Source organism: Cyprinus carpio, chromosome B20, assembly GCF_018340385.1.
Source record: "Cyprinus carpio isolate SPL01 chromosome B20, ASM1834038v1, whole genome shotgun sequence".
NCBI classification, from domain to species: Eukaryota; Metazoa; Chordata; class Actinopteri; order Cypriniformes; family Cyprinidae; genus Cyprinus; species Cyprinus carpio.
In genome coordinates, this window is record NC_056616.1 from 1,343,544 (window position 1) to 1,363,309 (window position 19,766).

Genomic DNA, 19,766 nt, shown 5'->3' on the forward strand with positions numbered 1-19,766 from the left:
CCTACCTCACTCACTCCCAACAAAATAACTTATGTTGTTTACCACTTTCACTTGTTCAATTTCCACAGCTCTCTCTTCGTATGTTACCCTATATTGCCACCCGCAATTACGGCACTTGTCTTGTACATTCTCTTCACAATTTTCAATTCTATGATCACCTCCAAACTTAGGGCATCTTTGTGTTCCATTTCACACCGCTGCTATATGTCCATATCTCTGACATCTATAACAGCGGAGTGGGGGAGGAATATATGGCCTCACTGCAAATCTCATATATCCAATTTTGACTCTTTCTGGAAGCACTGAATCCTGAAACTCCAAAAGAATTGATAAACTATCAACCCTTTCCCCATTCATTGTTATTTCCAACCTTTTTATTGTACTCACTTCACATCCAGAAATACTTTGTTTGAGCCTCTCTAGGTCTTCTTCAATTGGAATGCCTGTTATCACTCCCTGTTTCATTCATCTCTCACCCAACATCTTCCTTTCATTCACTTTTTTCTTGCACACATTATCAATTTTTAGTGCTGTTTTTTTTTTTTGCTCTTCTGTTTTACATATTACAAACAGTCTTCCATCGCTCAAAATCTTAGCCGTATCCACTTCTCCTAACTTTTTCTTCAGCTCTCTAGACAATGCTATTGGACTTAGATTAACATGTTCATCTTCCTTTCTGAATTTAAGAATTACTTTATATTCCTCTCTTACATTCTTTTTACGTACAACCCTATTATCTTCATCTGAGCTGTTTCCATCTAATCCCCTTTTACTGGTTTGGCTACCCAACTCCCTTCATTTCGCCCACTCTTTCTCTTTTCCTGTCCTTTCCTATTACTTATTAAATTCCAGTCATCTGACTCCATTTCATCTTCATCAACCACCCCAGAAATCATCTCAGTCCAGTCACAAACCAGTTTATGTCAATCGCCGTATACTCCAAACAGGACGCCCGCATCAAAAAAAAACAAAAAAAAAAAACACTTGGTAAGTTTCGGACGATACTCTCCAAAAACCCCCAACTACAAAAAACTTAACTTCCAACAAATCTTAAATCAACATACCCACATCAATTAAACTAAGGAAACCTAAAAACACCCTAGCACCCATAGTGGTAAGGACGAAAACTGCCAACAAATTTTTTATTAACAGGTTCATGTCTATTACACCTCAAATATGGCTCATGGGATCCACTTTCCTGCAGAGTTTAGCTCCATCTTTGATCAAACTTTGAACACCCACCTGTGATTTTCTAATGATCCTGAAGACATGCTCAGGTGTGTTTGATTAAGGTCAGAACTAAACTCTGCAGGAAAGTGGATCTTGTGAGCCAGATTTAAAGATCCCTGGCCTTTATGAAACAACAGGTTCTGAAAAGGTCTCTTTTGATTTGAGCCATTCCAGTTCAACTGAGTGGCTAAAGAATGGCCAGTCAGTTTTGTTTGTATTCTCCTAGCTGCATTACATGGCTGCCTACACAAAACCTGCATGGGCCCAAAGGATACAAAAGTTGATCTGGGCCCAAATGGGCTGGCCCACACTGGGCCATCATGGGATTAATGTGGGCAGTCCACTAGTGTGTGCCCAAAGCTGTGGGCCTCGCCCTGGGAAAGCACGCACTGGGCCTGCTTAGGTTTGGTGTAGGCTGACACAACTCCACCAGAACTCTATGGTTTAAAGCTGTGGTTTTATATCATGGTCCTGGGGACACACTGCTCTGCACATTTTGTAGATCTCTCTTATCAGACACACTAAGTTCAGTTTGGAGTTCTCTAATAATGAGCTGATTATCTAAATTTGAATCAGAAGGGAGACAAATGTGCAGAGCATGATTGAAAGCCACTGCTTTAAAGCACATCTCCTGTACAAGCATCCTCAACCTGAAGCACAGCAGTTCTTTGGACTGACTCATGAAATGGATTGAACTAGGCCCACATATAACTTACAAGATTTGCTAGCCACATTAATGAAGGAGGACTTGTCTCTGAGTGGATTCAAGGCTTTTTAGAACAACAGAAATGTATCTTAACATACAGTAACTTTATCTTTAAGAATGGTTGTAATAGTAAATTCAGTCCCCACAAAACTCACACACAGTAACAGTGGTGTGATGCTGGGGAGAAAGAAACACATTCTGCTGACTGTAAAGCACTGTAATGACAGAGGTGCTATTTATTATAAGTGCCAGACAGAGACAAATCCTTACTTTCAGAGACAGAAAAAAATTATATTTTTATTTTCCATAGCCAATGAGACATAAAGTCAAAAAAAAAAAAAAAAATTATGACACTCAAGCCAAATGGAGAAATGTTAATTTATTATTATTATTAGGGGTTCAAGTGCATAGTGCTGAAACCCTATTTTAATTTTTAAGATTTTCAAAGATCACTATTCTGACCTAAAATTTATCAGGCAGGCCAAATCATAAGGTGTAGATGACTGAAACTATGAGGAATGGTAGTTCGCACACTGTCTACAACGTCCCTAAGGCTTGCCCTGATTGCAGAATCCTTGACTCAAGACGAACAAAACATACAACAGATTTGATCGCCACCTTTGCAACATTGTTGGCTATTTGGAATTTTTGAAAAACCTACTTTTGCGAAGTAGTCCTGGGTTTTTTGCCTGACGGGATTAATCGGAACAAAACTGAGTGGGCCTTTTTGACCCATGGCCCAAATGGTCTGTGAGAAATTTGAAAGAAATTGGCCACTGGGTGCAAAATCACATTTTTCAAGTGTGTAAACAATTGTATATTGCGCAATTTGTTTTATCATTTGATAAATCTATGTTAATTCTGAACAACTTTGCCTCAAAGTTCAAATTGTTTGAATTATTCAAGATTATAAAAAATAAAAAAAAAACTACTTCTGCAAACTAGTCCTAGTTTTTTTTTGTTTGTTTGTTTGTTTGTTTAACCTCAAAACCACTTCAGTACAATTCTCTGGACTCTTAGGTCAATAATTATCAAAAAATGTTTAACTTTACAATTTGGTTAGCTATAACAGTGTCATTTAGAAAATAGGCATGGCTAAATATACCCAAAAGTCTATAATCCTGAACAAAAACTGAACTTCACAAAATTAGGTGAGCACATGTATGGTTCTAAAGAAGTATGCCAACTTTTAAGGATATCGTAGTATACAGTAGGTGGCACTATAACAGCCATAATTGTAAAAAAAAAAAAACATATTTCTATGGCAAATTACTTGGAACGGAAAATACTCTTTTTAATCATTGTTGTAGGTGGTTACAGGCTTGCTAAATAATACTTAATGTCTTTTTTCCAATGTACTTAAATGCATTGAACTCTGGAAATCGTTGCTTGCAGCTAGATTCACAAATTACAAAGCTTTGCAGAACACTAGTAGTACTAGGACAACACCCATCAGACACCACAATGTTGTGTTTGGGAAAGAAGAGACTCATCCTTTAGACATTTTTATTAGATTTAAATTTTTATCACTATTTTGTGTCCATTGTTGAGAACTCTGGAGTTGGAAATGTACACTGATAATTTTGAAGCAATAATTGGAACAAAATTCAGTTGAATGGTTACATGCAAAATTTCATCATTTTACTGACTCTCATTTAATTAATCTGACTGACCTAAAGTTGTTAATATGTAAATGTCAAGATTTTGTCACTGTCCGTCTGGTTTATTTTTAATAAACATAGGGCCCGATCATACACCCGGTGCAATGCGATGCAAGGCAAGTGTGTTTGCTAGTTTCAGTCCGGCACGTTCGCATTTTCCCATCCAGCGCCACGTCGTTTAATTAGCAAATGCATTTGTGCCCATTTGTGTGCCCATGGGCGTGCTGGTCTAAAAAAGGAGGTGTGTCCTGGCGCATTGCTATTTTAAGGAGCTGAAAATAGACTGCACCATAGACCAACTCAAACCTGGTCTAAATTCATGCAAAAAGCTTTTTAGTATAGCCGGGTCAACAACGCGCGTTCACGCTGCTTATTAAACACAGGGACGCACAGCAGCACACAAACGACACAGGGAAGCACAGCACACAAACATGCCAAATATTAAAAATTAAACGATTGCAATGAATAAGAATTTTTTTGTAGGCTAATTAAATATAAAAATGCCTACATGTCATAATGGATAGTAACAGAATTTATCATAACTATTCTATCTACACACAAGCACACAAGCATCTCCTCGGAAACTCGGAGACGCGTTCTGTCTTTGCGTTTTTGCCAAATTCCGCCGTGTAAATAGCAAATCCGTCATGGCACGAGCGCAACTGGCTCTTAAAGGGAATGGAAGATGAGACTCTGATTTGGTTTATTGCACATTTCGCCCAAAAAACACCCATTACTCATTAAGAGAATAGGGACAACCCATTTAGACCATGCGCGCCCCCGGGCGCGCCAACCGTTTTTTCCGTCGTTTTTTCCTTAAAATAGCAAAAGTGGATTTGGACACGCCCTGAGTGCACCTGCGCCGTGCGCTTTACATTTTTGCTTTTAGATCGTTAAAATAGGGCCCATAAAATTTCTCAAGAGCAATTTTTGAATTGGACACAAATAATACAGCCAAAATTGTGCTTGTAAGGATAGATATACGTGTACACAGCATGGAGACCGTATTTAAATAACTAAAATTCAGTTCGGTTCATAGGTTCACCACGCAGTCATATTATAATTATTAAATTATTTTGCATTCTCCACATAGTATTTTAGGTTTTGTCTGGGATGTCTCTTATTTAGATATATTTAATTGCAGCAAGCCCACTGCTACCCAACACATTGGTAGGTCTACAATATTAGCCTAATATAACTTCACACTCAGGCTTATCGCCGTATTATTTTGTAGTGGGTTACTTACTGTCCAACAAGCTACGGTATTAAAACGGTTCTGATGCCCCCATTCCCCCTGGTTTGGAGTGTGATGTACAGCACTTCTGTCAGTTCGGTTTCGGTTCAGTGGCGGGGTTCAGACATTCATGCTCCAAGTTTTGTCTTTGTTGTGAGCACACGTGATGAGTGTTCATTCTCTCACCATGCGGTCTTGTCTCATGCCTTTTTTTTCTTGTGTCGTGTTTGGTTTAGCATACGGCTTGTGACTCTCATTGACCATGTGTTCTTGTGTTATGTTTTGTGTGAACAGATGGCTTTTGTGTTTGTTTCTAAATGCAATTTGTTCTTCTCTCTATTGTTGAACACTCTCGTTACCTGATCAGTGGATAATTTGTCCACCTGTCCTCCTTTGTTATCCTCACTGTTTGGTTTCCTATTTATCCTTTCCTTGGGTTTTCAGTCCTGTGATAATTTGTTGACTTTAATACCCTTGTGTCCAGTGTCCTGCCCCATTCCTTTGGGGTAGTTTTCGTTTCTTTTTTTAAATGCAATAAAATGATTATTGCTCTGTGCTTGAGTCCTCACCTCATCCCTTAGCTCAAACCTGACAGTAAGAGCCTACTTGTTTAAAGGGAATGTTTAAACAAGTCAGTACTGTAAATGTAATTTTTTCCTTCAGGCTGACCCGATATGTTGTCTGATGTGCCAATATTTCACTGTCCCCTGGGATATTACTGTCGTTTTTATCTAAGGGGGCAGAGTAAACATTCATAAAAAATCTTTGCTTTCTGGATTAACTGGTTATAAGTACAATGACTTATGGCTGCTGCTAACTCAACTTCAATGTGTAAAGCACATGGACCTACGACGGTGGGTGATGCTAAATGTGTATGTGTTTTGCCTGAAAGTGAACTGAAGTAGTTAGTTATTTTTGGAATTTTACCTGTAAGATTAGCCTTACGTTTTTCCCTTTCAATTTTCTTTTTTGTTTTTTGCACACCACTATAATTTTTTTAACATTTTGAACACCAGCATCAGCGAACGAGCTGAGCGGAATAGGCTACTTCACATTCTCGACGTGTGGAAGAGTAACGCAAAGAGGCGTTTCCTGATGTCATGGCGGATGGTGAAAATTGTAAAGCGATTTTGATTTAAGTATGAATTATATCAGTCAGGAACATCTCCAATAATTTCTTGTTATTTTATAATTAGACACAAAACAACCACCTATATGAATTGTCAATCAGTGACGTAAGGACAGTTCCCATTTCCTCCAGCCAATCAAGGGTCCCCTTCTTCCGTGGGCCCTGGGGCTTCAGCCCCGCCTAGCCCTTATGTTAATCTGGCCCTGGGTACAAGTGTTTCATAAATGCATAAAGTAAAGGTCACGATTAATTAAATTTGTTTAACACAGTCAAATGGAAGCAATGCAGTTAGCGCATTCATTCAGTTTGACATTACATTTTTATTCTGTGCAATTTTAATTACTTAATAAGAAATAAGAGCACACATACAAATTCTGTTTATCAGTAAATTACTGCTAGACTACTGATGTGAATGTATGCATAATCTTTTATTATGATTTTCTTTCTTTCTTTCTTTTGTTCTTTCTTTCCTTACCTTCTTTCTTTCTTTCTTTCTTTCTTTCTTCTGTTTGTTAGTGGCTGCTCCCGACCTCCTTGATCCTAAAACAGCCACTCACAACTCCAAACCACGCCTGTCGTTCTCAGCTCAGCCGGTGCTGCTGAAGTCTCCAGATGACTTTGAGCCTCGTGTGACTGTAATGCGCTGGAAAACAGTGCTGAGCGTCTTCCTGCTGGTGGTACTGTACTTGATTGTCGGAGCAACTGTGTTTAAAGAGTTGGAACAGCCTCATGAAACATCCCAGAAACTGGCCATCCTGGTGGAAAAACTGGAATTCCTTGAGCAGCATCCATGTGTCAACTCATCAGACCTGGAAAACTTAGTGAAGGTGAAACAGCTGACATGCACACAATACAAATATTGGACAAAACACATGTTGGGCTACTTGGGTTACACATTTTAGGTTTCTTATTTATCTGTTCCAAATGTCAGGTTATACTGAATTGATGCTGGGCTCATTTTACTTATTCTCATCTTTAAAATAACAACATTTAATTTATTTTTATTGATGAAATAACATTTACTGGCCTGTCTGATGCTGGGCTGCATTTCCCAAAAGCATCATAAACCAAATGTTTTCGGGAAATGCAGCCCTGTTCAGTTTATGACAACTTATGTTGTAAAAGAAAGAAAGAAAGAAAGAAAGGAAGAAGGAAAACACTTTCACTGGAGAAGCTTTGCCTTCTGTTATAGACCCTAACATTAAAATTTTGCCTCCTATCAAACCAGTCTCAGGATCAATCATAATAAATTGCATCCATTACAATCAACCTGTCAATACTACAGGCATGTAAATGAAGCTTTGTTGACTAAAAGAAGAGCTGGTATTTTGATGGGAGGAGAAATTTTTAAATGGTTAACAACACCATGTGTCCCCTTTATAAAAAGTATGGTGAAGCTGAAGCTTTTTTCCCCCTTCTAAAATGGTAAAGTTGAAGATTTGGAAATATTTTGGATTCCAAATACAGGTGCATCTCAGTAAATTAGAATGTCGTGGAAAAGTTCATTTATTTCAGTAAATTCAACTCAAATTGGGAAACTTGTGTATCAACCCTCCGGGGCCAACTAATGCAAATATGCTTTTTGAGGCATCTTCTGATAACACCAAAAAGAACTTAAATTACACTTTCAGTTTTGATCGTACAGATTAGAGCAATACATCAATCGAATCTGTAAAGGGTCTACTTTTATTTGTATACACACATAATTACAACAAAACTTTGTGCATTTATAAAATAAAGAAAACAAACAGGGAGCGCTGTCTGCAGCCTTGGTCTGCGGTGATCTTCATTTAGGAACGCGTCATTGAAATGAACTGTAACTCAGTGAATACTCAACACAGAGACATGATAGATAGATCTATAGAAAGCCTGACATGTCTACTTTTAAACTGAGCAAGTGCTACCAAAAACAAATTTTCTGTGATAAAGTAATCTATATGAAACCAACGCAATGTCCGTCTTTCACGTCTCCCTTCATTATATGTAATGCAACCACGCCCACGCGCCGAGCGCGCTATTGGCATTATAATAGTCACGCCGGGTAAATGCCCCATAACAACAAACAAAGCAGTGAGTTTTTTACATTTTACTTTGCACTTCGCGCTGAGAGGAATGAGACTGAATTCACAGCAGAAAAGACTTGCTGTGACAAATAAGAAAGAATTCACCTCAAGAAGCTTTGGATTACTTTTGGATTATTGATGCAGTGGCTTGATCAAGCAGAGATCCTAAACATGAGAATTTTTTTTTTTTTTTATTATCCTACTTGTATTAGTTTTCACATAACCTGTACACATTTTACTAGTTAGACTTTTTTCAAACTATAATTCCTGACTAAATGCATAATCAAGTGAAACATAAAGTTTCATTCACAGCATCTAAATGTCTCACCATGCCAGGATGTTTTTTTTTTTAATGTTATATAACATAAACAGCAATACAATATTAAAAAAAAATTATTGTTGCTAGCCTGATGTCAGTAAGAATGGTTAGATAAAACTTTACTGAGATAGCCTATTCTCTGTTCACGAATATAACCAAATATGTTTTATAACTATATATATTGTATAGGCCTACATACAAAGCATGCTTGTGTTAATGAATGTAACTAAGCTTCTGTTCATAAATATCTACTCTGGTGTAAGTATTTTGAATGTGTTATACCCGGGATGGGTATAAATGTATGTATGTATAGGTGTAAATGTATCAAGTAAGCCACAAATACCAACCACAATATTCCCTCTACTTGCCAATTGTGTTCTTTTTTTCTATAAATTAGTACTAGTATCAGTGACCATCAGAATACTGTTAATAATGTAGTTTAAAAAAAAATTTTGTCCTCAGAGTCTTTCTTGTAACTCTTCTCTCTCAGTCACACACCTGGCTGAAAGGCTCATTATGCAGCTCATTATACGGGCCTTTGTCTTCTCAGGTGTGAATTACAGCATTATGCATGATAGTTGATGCCTTCTCGCATATACCTTTCCTACACAAAAAGTGTCTTAAAAAATGTAAATCAATATATTGTTTTCTGTGAGCGAGTAATCAAGATGATTTTCACATTATTTTGAAGCAAAAACTCTAGGCTTCAAAATGTGTTCTCAAAAGTCTTGTGAACAAATGTTCTTTAGGTGTTTTATTGCCTTATTTCAGTGACTTCAAAATTTTAGTTTTTCACTAACCGCGCATAAACGTCGCTTTCTCAAAAACACAATCATGTACATACATGCTGCTCACATATTATTGTAGCCCAGTTTGTGCTGATTACACTGTTCTTAGACATTAGCCATTTATGTGTTTATAAGCAACTGAAAAAAACACAAATATCAGGTCATGTCAAAACTTCTCTAGGCCCCCAAAACACCCACAGGCCCCAGAGGGTTAAATAAATTCATTGCACACAGACTGAAGTAGTTTAAGTCTTTGGTTCTCAACAAATTAGAATACTTCATAAGACCAATAAAAAAAACATTTGTAGTGAATTGTTGGCCTTCTGAAAAGTATGTTCATTTACTGTACATGTACTCAATACTTGATAGGGGCTCCTTTTGCTTTAATTACTGCCTCAATTCGGCGTGGCATGGAGGTGATCAGTTTGTGGTATGGAAGCCAGGTTTCTTTGACAGTGGCCTTCAGCTCATCTGCATTTTTTGGTCTCTTGTTTCTCATTTTCCTCTGGACAATACCCCATAGATTCTCTATGCGGTTCAGGTCGGGTAAGTTTGCTGGCCAGTCAAGCACACCAACACCATGGTCATTTAATCAACTTTTGGTGCTTTTGGCAGTGTGGAGAGGTGCCAAATCCTGCTGGAAAATGAAATCAGCATCTTCAAAAAGCTGGTCAGCAGAAGGAAGCATGAAGTGCTCCAAAATTTCTTGATAAACGGGTGCAGTGACTTTGGTTTTCAAAAAACAAAATGGACCAACACCAGCAGATGACATTCCACCCCAAATCACCACAGACTGTGGAAACTTAACACTGGACTTCAAGCAACTTGGGCTATGAGCTTCTCCACCCTTCCTCCAGACTCTAGGACCTTGGTTTCCAAATGAAATACAAAACTTGCTCTCATCTGAAAAGAGGACTTTGGACCACTGGGCAACAGTCCAGTTCTTCTTCTCCTTAGCCCAGGCAAGACGCCTTTGACGTTGACTGTGGTTAAGGAGTGGCTTAACAAGAGGAATACGACAACTGTAGCCAAATTCCTTGACACGTCTGTGTGTGGTGGCTCTTGATGCCTTGACCCCAGCCTCAGTCCATTCCTTGCGAAGTTCACTCAAATTCTTGAATCGATTTTGCTTGACAATCCTCATAAGGCTGCGGTTCTCTTGGTTGGTTGGTTGTGCAGCTTTTTCTTCCATACTTTTTCCTTCCACTCAACTTTCTGTTAACATGCTTGGATACAGCACTCTGTGAACAGCCAGCTTCTTTGGCAATGAATGTTTGTGGCTTACCCTGCTTGTGAAGGGTGTCCATGATTGTCTTCTGGACAACTGTCAGATCAGCAGTCTTCCCCATGATTGTGTAGCCGAGTGAACCAAACTGAGAGACCATTTTGAAGGCTCAGGAAACCTTTGCAGGTGTTTTGAGTTGATTAGCTGCTTGGCATGTCACCATATTCTAATTTGTGAGATAGTGAATTGGAGGGTTTTTGTTAAATGTGAGCCAAAATCATCACAAGTAAAAGAACCAAAGACTTAAACTACTTCAGTCTGTGTGCAGTGAATTTATTTAATACACAAGCTTCACAATTTAAGTTGAATTACTGAAATAAATGAACTTTTCCACAACATTCTAATTTATTGAGATGCACTTGGATTGTTGGCTAAATAAATAATCTTTTTTACAAGACACGTAGATAGAAAGTGGCACTGAAACAAAGGATAACTTTGCTAGACTTGAAATTAAATGATATTACAATTATAAGAAGCGGTCTCTCCTCAACCACCACCAGTGTGCAGCATCCACTTGAATGATGCAACGGCAGCTACAGTACAACGGTGCCAGTGTGCTCACCACACACCAGCTACAGGTGGAGAGGAAAGAGATAGAGCCAGTTCAATGCATGGGGATTATTAGGAGGCCATGATTGACATGGGCCAGTGGAGGGAATTTGGCCAGGACATCGGGGTCATACCCCTACTCTTTACGAGAAGTGCCATGGGATTTTTTTAGTGATCACAGAGAGTCAGTAATTTGGTTTAACGTCTCATCCGAAGGACGGTCTTCACAACAATCATCCAGTACAAATTAGGAAGATAAAGGTAAGTTATAATGCTATACTTCCATTTTCCACGTTTTTGAATACTAAATAGACGTGGCTCTTAGAAACAACAACAACTAAGACGCCAAAATAAAAGCAAAAAAACCATGCAACCTGAATCCATATACAATATACAAAAATAGAAAAAACCCAAAAAACAACCAAAAGCCTAAAGTTTGCATTTTGCATTAAAAATACTGTTAATCAGCTAATACTAAGGTGTGTAATTTATAATGGCAGTGTGGCAGAGTAATAATATCAATATCAAGTTCATGACACAGTTAATGAACTGTTTTTAAATATGTAGGTAATGCTATATTATAGCTATACTATTCATGAAAAAATGCAACACAATACTGTTGTTGTACTGATAAAAAAAAACAATTATTTGGGTATTAATCAGTAATTAAGTAATGATAGTAATGACACTAAATATCAAGACATTTATCTAATGTGTATTTGGCTATGTATTTATTGTGCTGATTATTGTACAGCAGCAATGAATTCTAATTGTTTTAAAATCATCATTTGTTCTTTTTGTTTAAAATTTCAGAGGGATGGATTTTTGTATTTATTTATGTTTATTTCTATTTTGTCCTGCATTACAGAGCGGCCATGCATATAGTGCTGGTTCATCTTTGGCTGAAGTCAGTGATCAGCCAATGATCAAAGAATCATTCCAGCATAAGGCTGCATATGACAAAGGCGGAAGCTATACCTTTCTGTGCCACCAATAAAATGAGTCAAATGCATGCACCGCATCTAGATGCAGTGGTGGTATTTGCATGCTAAAGAACAATGGCTCAGAAGTTCCTCTGCATTCCTAAAAGAAGTGTTCCTTCAGAGAGTGTATATAGTACCAGTGAAAAACAGTTATTAAACCTTTATTAAGAGGACAACTCTGAAATTTGCAAACAACATTTCAAATAAATCCTTGCAATTTACCTTTGCCCGTACCTAGAAATCCTTGCTTTTTACCTTTGCACATTGGCACTTTATGTGACCTTGTATTGGCTTTTCCCTCTTTGATGTAGAGAGACAGGTTACTAGATACACAAAATAAAATATCCATTAAAGAAAATGCACAAACACCCAAAATCACAAACACCAACAATATGCATAACATGAATAGAATGTAATTTGCATGGTGCAGTTCTTGTGGGTCGATTCTGAGTACAGTATTTTAAAGGAAGCAGAAGTGCCATTTCAGTGGTGATTGCACTTGCTTAAACCAGTCTGTGGGTGGTTAGTATAATATGAATATTTTGGTGCTAAAATAAAAAAAAATTAATTAACTGTTGCTCAGACAGATGCAACAGGTAATTCTACTGTGGCTTTGTTTGTAGCTATTTTCATTGGACTTCAAACATCAGTGTGCAAGGAAAAGGGGATAAGCTAAATCATTTATGTCTTTAGGTGTTTCCTTTATACAGCGTGTGGGTTTAAGTCTTCTTTCCTGTTGTTGAGTCTAAGAAAGCTCACAGATCTGTTCGTGTTCTAGTCACACACCCACCTCACAGACATTTCAGTCCTTGCTTAAGTGTGCTGCTGATTGCTACTTTAAACAGCGCACCTGAGGCTCTTTGCCATTCAGATAATAGATCACATTTGTCACAGTGGAGCTCTCCGTGGCCCTGATCACCTCCATCTTCCAGCAGTGTACCTCACAGCTCAATCACAGAAGTATACTTAGGTGGGGGTTTTTTTCTTTTCACATAAGCTAGCATTGACTGGAAGAGGTTTTACTTTCCATGCTGCTGGTGGAGTGATCGCTAAAGGCTTATTCTAGGAGATAGGTGTAAATATGAATAAAATAGAGACACCTGAATATGGATGGGGTAAAATGCATGTCTCACACATGGCAGAAGTATGAATATTAGTGGAATATTTAGATATTTTATGCAGACAACTTGTTATGGGTCACAACCATTTTATTTAGAAAAATAATGTGTGGTTTAACAGATAAACTTCTTGCTCAGTTAGTTGCATGATATAAGGGGTGGGACTACCAGTCTGGCCCACCAATGACAGATAGGGAGGTTTTTCTGAAATCTGCTTAGAAACGGTTATTATTTTTGTAATTTCAATTGATGCTACTAATCTGTTAATCATTAAATATTTTAATATCTCATACACTTAGGCAGAAACAGTTTTACTTTGAAATGTGTGTAAACATATGGGTATTTTTGGAATATGTGTAATAATAGAAACCTTTTTCTCTTATCACAGCAAGTGGTGTCAGCATTACGAGCAGGAGTGAACCCTTCAGGATACTCATCCAATCAGAGCAGTTTATGGGATCTCAGCAACTCCTTCTTCTTCGCTGGAACAGTTATTACCACCATAGGTATAGTAAAGGACACACACACACAAGCATACATGCAGTACATGAGCCATCACACCATCTTCTACTTGGTGCAGCAGCAGCATCTTTTTTGACTTTATCCATTGTTTCTGTTTAAGGCTCATAAGAACAGTGATTGTTCTCAACATGTATGTTAAAACTGCTGGAGTAAACCAAAAGGCTGCAATCTGAAGTCAGTTTGAGTTTTTTTAAAGAACACTGTGATGATGTCAAGCAGTGGATGCAAGCTGACAGACTGAGCTGAGTCTGCTCAAAAGCATTAACAGTTAAAAATGTTACATTTATGTCAGAGAAATTGAATGTTTATTTCCCGTGGCAGAAGATCGCATGCAAGGCAATTAAACATGCACTTTATATAGCATAAAGCACTCACCTTTCTTGGAAAAGAATGCTGTTATCCTCTGGACCCCTTTAGTCATTGTTGCATCATTCTCTTCTTCTTCAAGTGCTTTTAGTGACGAGATTAGTTTGTTTTTGTGCCTGATGTTATATGATGATCTTCTTTAGCACTTTTCAGTTAGTTCCAATTCTTATAATCCGACGTCTGCAATTTCATGTACCAATTTGAATGGGACTAACATCTCCGTGTTTGAGTTGGGTGTGTTTTTAGATGTGATGTGGTTGCATGGGTCACATACGGTGTATATGTCTAATGAAATATGTATTAATATAATTTAGTTTATTACAAAAACATAATTTAAGTAAACTTCACATGAATTTATAGAAGTGGCCGATAATGATAAACCCATGTAAGTGAGCAGTAAAATCTAGACAAGTATCTTACCTGACGCTGATGTTAAAATGGCCAGTCTTAGCATTTTCCATAATTTTTATCTCTCCTTATTAATTTTCTAATTACATTTTTTCGTCGGATATCATCCATGGTGAAAGGCACAGCATGCGGAAGACTGGTGTGCAAATGGTAGCTTAGGTAGGCCAAAAAACACACAAGGAGAAGCACTGGCATAATACAATATTAGCAATCACAGACTATAAAAGGTCCATGAACTGGACTGAAATGTTGGCATTTTTGGCTGTATTTCATGAACCAAGTGTCATAGGAAGACTCCTCAGCTCATGCTCTTGAGAGCCCACATCCACTTATGTATTCCTACTTTTTTTTTTTCTATCATATCATATTTTAGTTCTTGAAAATTTTCTGTTGCCAAGTACGGTGGCTGTAGTAAAGCACATAGCAATGGAGTAAAATAACAAACACATCAAATGTCTTAAAGGGTTAGTTCACCCATAAATGAAAATTCTGTCATTAATTACTCCACCCTCATGTCGTTCCAAACCAGCAAGACCTTCGTTCAACTTTGAAACACAAATTAAGATATTTTTGATACATTCTAAGAGCTCTCTGGCCCTCCATAGACAGCAATGTAATTAACACAATCAACATCCAGAAACATAGCAAGGAGATTGGTAAAACAATCCATGTGACATCAGGGGTTCAACCGTAATTTTACGAAGCTACGAGAACACTTTTTGTATGCAAAGAAAACAGAAATAACAACTTTATTCAACAATTTGTCTCCTCCTGGTGCCGTTTTGGAGAGTAACCACTTAACGTAAACAACATATGCTGTTCTGTGTCAGCAGCAATGTACGTGGATACGCTGTTTACGTCGTTTATGCTTTGGTTTGAACGAAAAGAACATATCCGCATGGTGCAGCTGACACAGAACAATATACGCTGTTTACGTTCAGTGGATACTTTTCAAAATGGCACTAGGGTGACTATCCCTTTAAATAAATCCACAAAGAACTCTCAGGAGATCGCAGGAGAAACATAACCACATCCACATACAAACACTGATGAGTTCAGACAATGAGCTAAGGAAACTAGCTTAAATACACAGAGTATGATTAACTGAAACAGAACATGTGTGAACTAATTAGGACATTAACTAGCAAAGGGAACTCAGGAAGGAAAAACATGACAGAACAAAGAAAACACAACCTAAACAGACCATATCCCTGACAACACGTTGTTGCTGGGGTTTTATTAATTATAAATATTATATTTTATTAATTATAAATATTATAATTAAATGAGTTATTACTTAATAATTCAAATATATTAATTAAATCTAATCTATTGCTATTATGATATTCTCTTCAATTAAAATATAGACATTTAAATAATTCATAGAATTATGTAATGTAATTCAGATGTATTATTAAATGTAAAAATAAATAAATACAACACAATATAAATATTTGGTTTAGTGTTTTACATTACCCAAAACTGATAGTTGACAGCTGAGATATTTACTGTACCCTGGGGTGTTTCTTGCCTCAAGTAGGGAGTCTTCTTATCCCAGTAGTTGGGCAGGATTGCCTCCTTTTGTGACTTTTAGTTTAATTAACAAATGTTTCGATTTATGTCCCCTTATACAAACCTGATTCCAAAAAAGTTGGGACACTGTACAAATTGTGAGTAAAAAAGGAATGGAATAATTTACAAATCTCATAAACTTATATTTTATTCACAATAGAATATAGATAACATATCAAATATTGGCTCATTTTGGATTTCATGAGAGCTACACATTCCAAAAAAGTTGGGACAGGTAGCAATAAGAGGCCGGAAAAGTTCAATGTACATATAAGGAACAGCTGGAAGACCAATTTGCAACTTATTAGGTCAACTGGCAACATGATTGGGTATAAAAAAGAGCCTCTCAGAGTGGCAGTGTCTCTCAGAAGTCAAGATGGGCAGAGGATCACCAATTCCCCCAATGCTGTGGTGAAAAATAGTGGAGCAATATCAGAAGGAGTTTCTCAGAGAAAAAATTGCAAAGAGTTTGAAGTTATCATCATCTACAGTGCATAATATCATCCAAAGATTCAGAGAATCTGGAACAATCTCTGTGAGTAAGGGTCAAGGCTGGAAAACCATACTGGATGCCCGTGATCTGCGGGCCCTTAGACGGCACTGCATCACATACAGGAATGCTACTGTAATGAAAATCACAACATGGCCTCAGGAATACTTCCAGAAAACACTGTCGGTGAACACAATCCACTGTGCCATTCGCCGTTGCCGGCTAAAACTCTATAGGTCAAAAAAGAAGCCATATCTAAACATGATCCAGAAGCGCAGGCGTGTTCTCTGGGCCAAGGCTCATTTAAATGGACTGTGGCAAAGTGGAAAACTGTTCTGTGGTCAGATGAATCAAAATTTGAAGTTCTTTTTGGAAAACTGGGACGCCATGTCATCCGGACTAAAGAGGACAAGGACAACCCAAGTTGTTATCAGCGCTCAGTTCAAAAGCCTGCATCTCTGATGGTATGGGGTTGCATGAGTGCGTGTGGCATGGGCAGCTTACACATCTGGAAAGGCACCATCAATGCTGAAAGGTATATCCAAGTTCTAGAACAACATATGCTCCCATCCAGACGTCGTCTCTTTCAGGGAAGACCTTGCATTTTCCAACATGACAATGCCAGACTACAAACTGCATCAATTACAACATCATGGCTGCGTAGAAGAAGGATCCGGGACTGAAATGGCCAGCCTGCAGTCCAGATCTTTCACCCATAGAAAACATTTGGTGCATCATAAAGAGAACGACAAAGAAGACGTAAGACAGTTGAGCAGCTGGAAGCCTGTATTAGACAAGAATGGGCCAACATTCCTATTCCTAAACTTGAGCAACTTGTCTCCTCAGTCCCCAGATGTTTGCAGACTGTTATAAAAAGAAGAGGGTATGCCACACAGTGGTAAACAAGGCCTTGTCCCAACTTTTTTGAGATGTGTTGATGCCATGAAATTTAAAATCAACTTATTTTTCCCTTACAATTATACATTTTCTCAGTTTAAACATTTGATATGTCATCTATGTTGTATTCTGAATAAAATATTGAAATTTGAAACTTCCACATCATGGCATTCTGTTTTTATTCACAATTTGTACAGTGTCCCAACTTTTTTGGAATCGGGTTTGTAATAAATTGGATGAAGTATCATCATAATCATCCAGTACATGCCAGTCATCTCCAAATATCCTAAGTATGTTGTTTCAAAATCTTTTGAAATTTTGTGAATGACAATCTGTTGTCTGTAATCCTTCAGAAAAACACAATTCTCTGAGTGCATGCATAGTTGCTGTGTTCATGCTGCTTTAATCAATCACAAGTAAAATGGCATTTTTCACACATGACTGACATTTAAGTAATGGATAGTGTACGTCCAGTTGGTTGTTATTGCAAAATAGCCCCCGACACGAAATGGAGGGTCTTGCATCACCTTGAATTATTCTGCCATTATCCTGCTTAAAATATGGCTACTTGCCACGTAATTAAATAATTAGACACAAAATATTGATTTCTGATTCTGAAAAGAAAAAGTTCATAACAAACTGCTTTGAGTTTAGACGAAGTTCAGACAAGACAGATATTTAAGGTGTAATGTACAGTCATATCATTATTTACACAGCTTATCACCATATTAACCTGTTAACTGTCACCCCGTCCCGTATACAGGACGCCTACGTTTACTTCAACTTTAACTTTTATTGCACAATTGAGTTTTAAATCATCACATGTCCCCTTGTCTTATCAAGTTTCATTATCGTGGTAAACAGCTTTGTGTGTGTGTGTGTGTGTGTGTGTGTGTGTGTGTGTGTGTGTGTGTGTGTGTGTGTGTGTGTGTGTGTGTGTGTGTGTGCGTGTGCATGTCAAACTAAATAAAGCCACTCAAGAGGTAACAACAATTTGTACAATTTTGAAAAAGTCATTTCTCAAATACTTTTTGAGTACTTATTATTTTCCTTTATTTACTCCAGGATTTGGGAATATCTCACCTCACACAGAGGGTGGACGCATCTTCTGTATTATCTATGCCCTGTTGGGAATTCCTCTGTTTGGGTTCTTGCTGGCAGGAGTGGGAGATCAGCTTGGAACAATCTTCGGAAAGGCAATTGCTAAAGTGGAGGGGATGATTGATGTGAGTTAAAGCAGTTTTCACATTGATATGAAGTTTTAGCTCAGTCAGTACATAACCCTTTTACATTTATGTAATTTACATCAGACATTATATAATTGACATCAGAAATAAGTACAAATGATTCTTTATTGTGAAGTTCACAAGTATTTCCTCTTGTTATAAACACAAACTAGGCTCATTGGAAATACATGCATCTATATACATTTCTGTAGAACTGAAAAAAACCATGCGTATATGTACAGTACAAATCACTGTAGTTTCCAGCTGAAATGAACACTAGAGGCAATAAAACTCTGACAACTTTTATTCCCTTTTAACACAAAGTATGATTTACAAGTACAGAGCTTTGATTAATAAAGGCAATGTTTTGCACAATTACAGGAGGTGGACAACCAAAATGACTATTACCACCACGTGTAACTGCAGTCGCGTGTAACTGCAAGTCAGTCGCGTGTTAAAGTCGTTCACGAAACTACTGCCAGGTGGCACAAAGGGACAGTTTGCAAACTGACTGGAATTTTATTTTGTTTTGTAAACGGAAATAAAATAACGAAATAAAACAACAACATTGTAATATAACATTATAACATCCTTAAAAATCATTAGAAAATTAATTAAAAATTAACTTTTAGAAAGTTAATTTCAAAACGTGAGATAATCGTAGGCTGCAGCCTAACGCATCAAAAAAATAAATTAATTTAAATTTACACAAAGGCTCTTACTGCATGTTATGGTTATTATTAAAACCATTAAAACTACACAATTTCCTTATGATGTATTAAGGGGCTTTCATTTTGATGTAGAGGCTAATAAAAGTTTTTGAACAAAAAATCCTGACCTTGACCAGTGGTCCTCTGTACAACGCTGCATGTTCATAAGACTCTGTTTGCTTCACAATTTACTCTGACTCACACTATAAAGGAAAAAAAAAAACCTTGAACAAAATAAGTTGTGAGAAATCAAGAATAATAGGCTAAAACTGCAACATGAAAAACTAGAAATCGTACAAAAAGTAGGATATTAACTTTCAATATTTAAATTACATTTAAGGAGGTGTGCATTATGCCATAAAAAATAAAAAATGATTGAAAAGGTGTCTTATTGTTGCGTAAATATAACATTTTGCCACTATAGTCACATTAATGTCTCAAATTATGAAAGGCTTGAAACTTACATTTAATAATTCGCTGATTTGTTTCAGCAGGTCACACATACTTATT

At 37.3% G+C, this 19,766-nt stretch overlaps 1 protein-coding gene across 4 annotated transcripts in view; it reads left to right on the plus strand.

The window, feature by feature from the left end:
- Positions 1–19,766, plus strand: part of kcnk2b (potassium channel, subfamily K, member 2b) — a 72,666-nt gene that overhangs the window by 22,472 nt on the left and 30,428 nt on the right. For all 4 annotated transcript variants that reach the window (XM_042746613.1, XM_042746611.1, XM_042746610.1 and 1 more), the window contains exons 2-4: positions 6,477–6,787; positions 13,454–13,571; positions 18,386–18,546. In XM_042746613.1, coding sequence (XP_042602547.1) covers positions 6,477–6,787; positions 13,454–13,571; positions 18,386–18,546 — 590 coding nt within the window. The remainder of the gene's footprint in view (positions 1–6,476; positions 6,788–13,453; positions 13,572–18,385; positions 18,547–19,766) is intronic.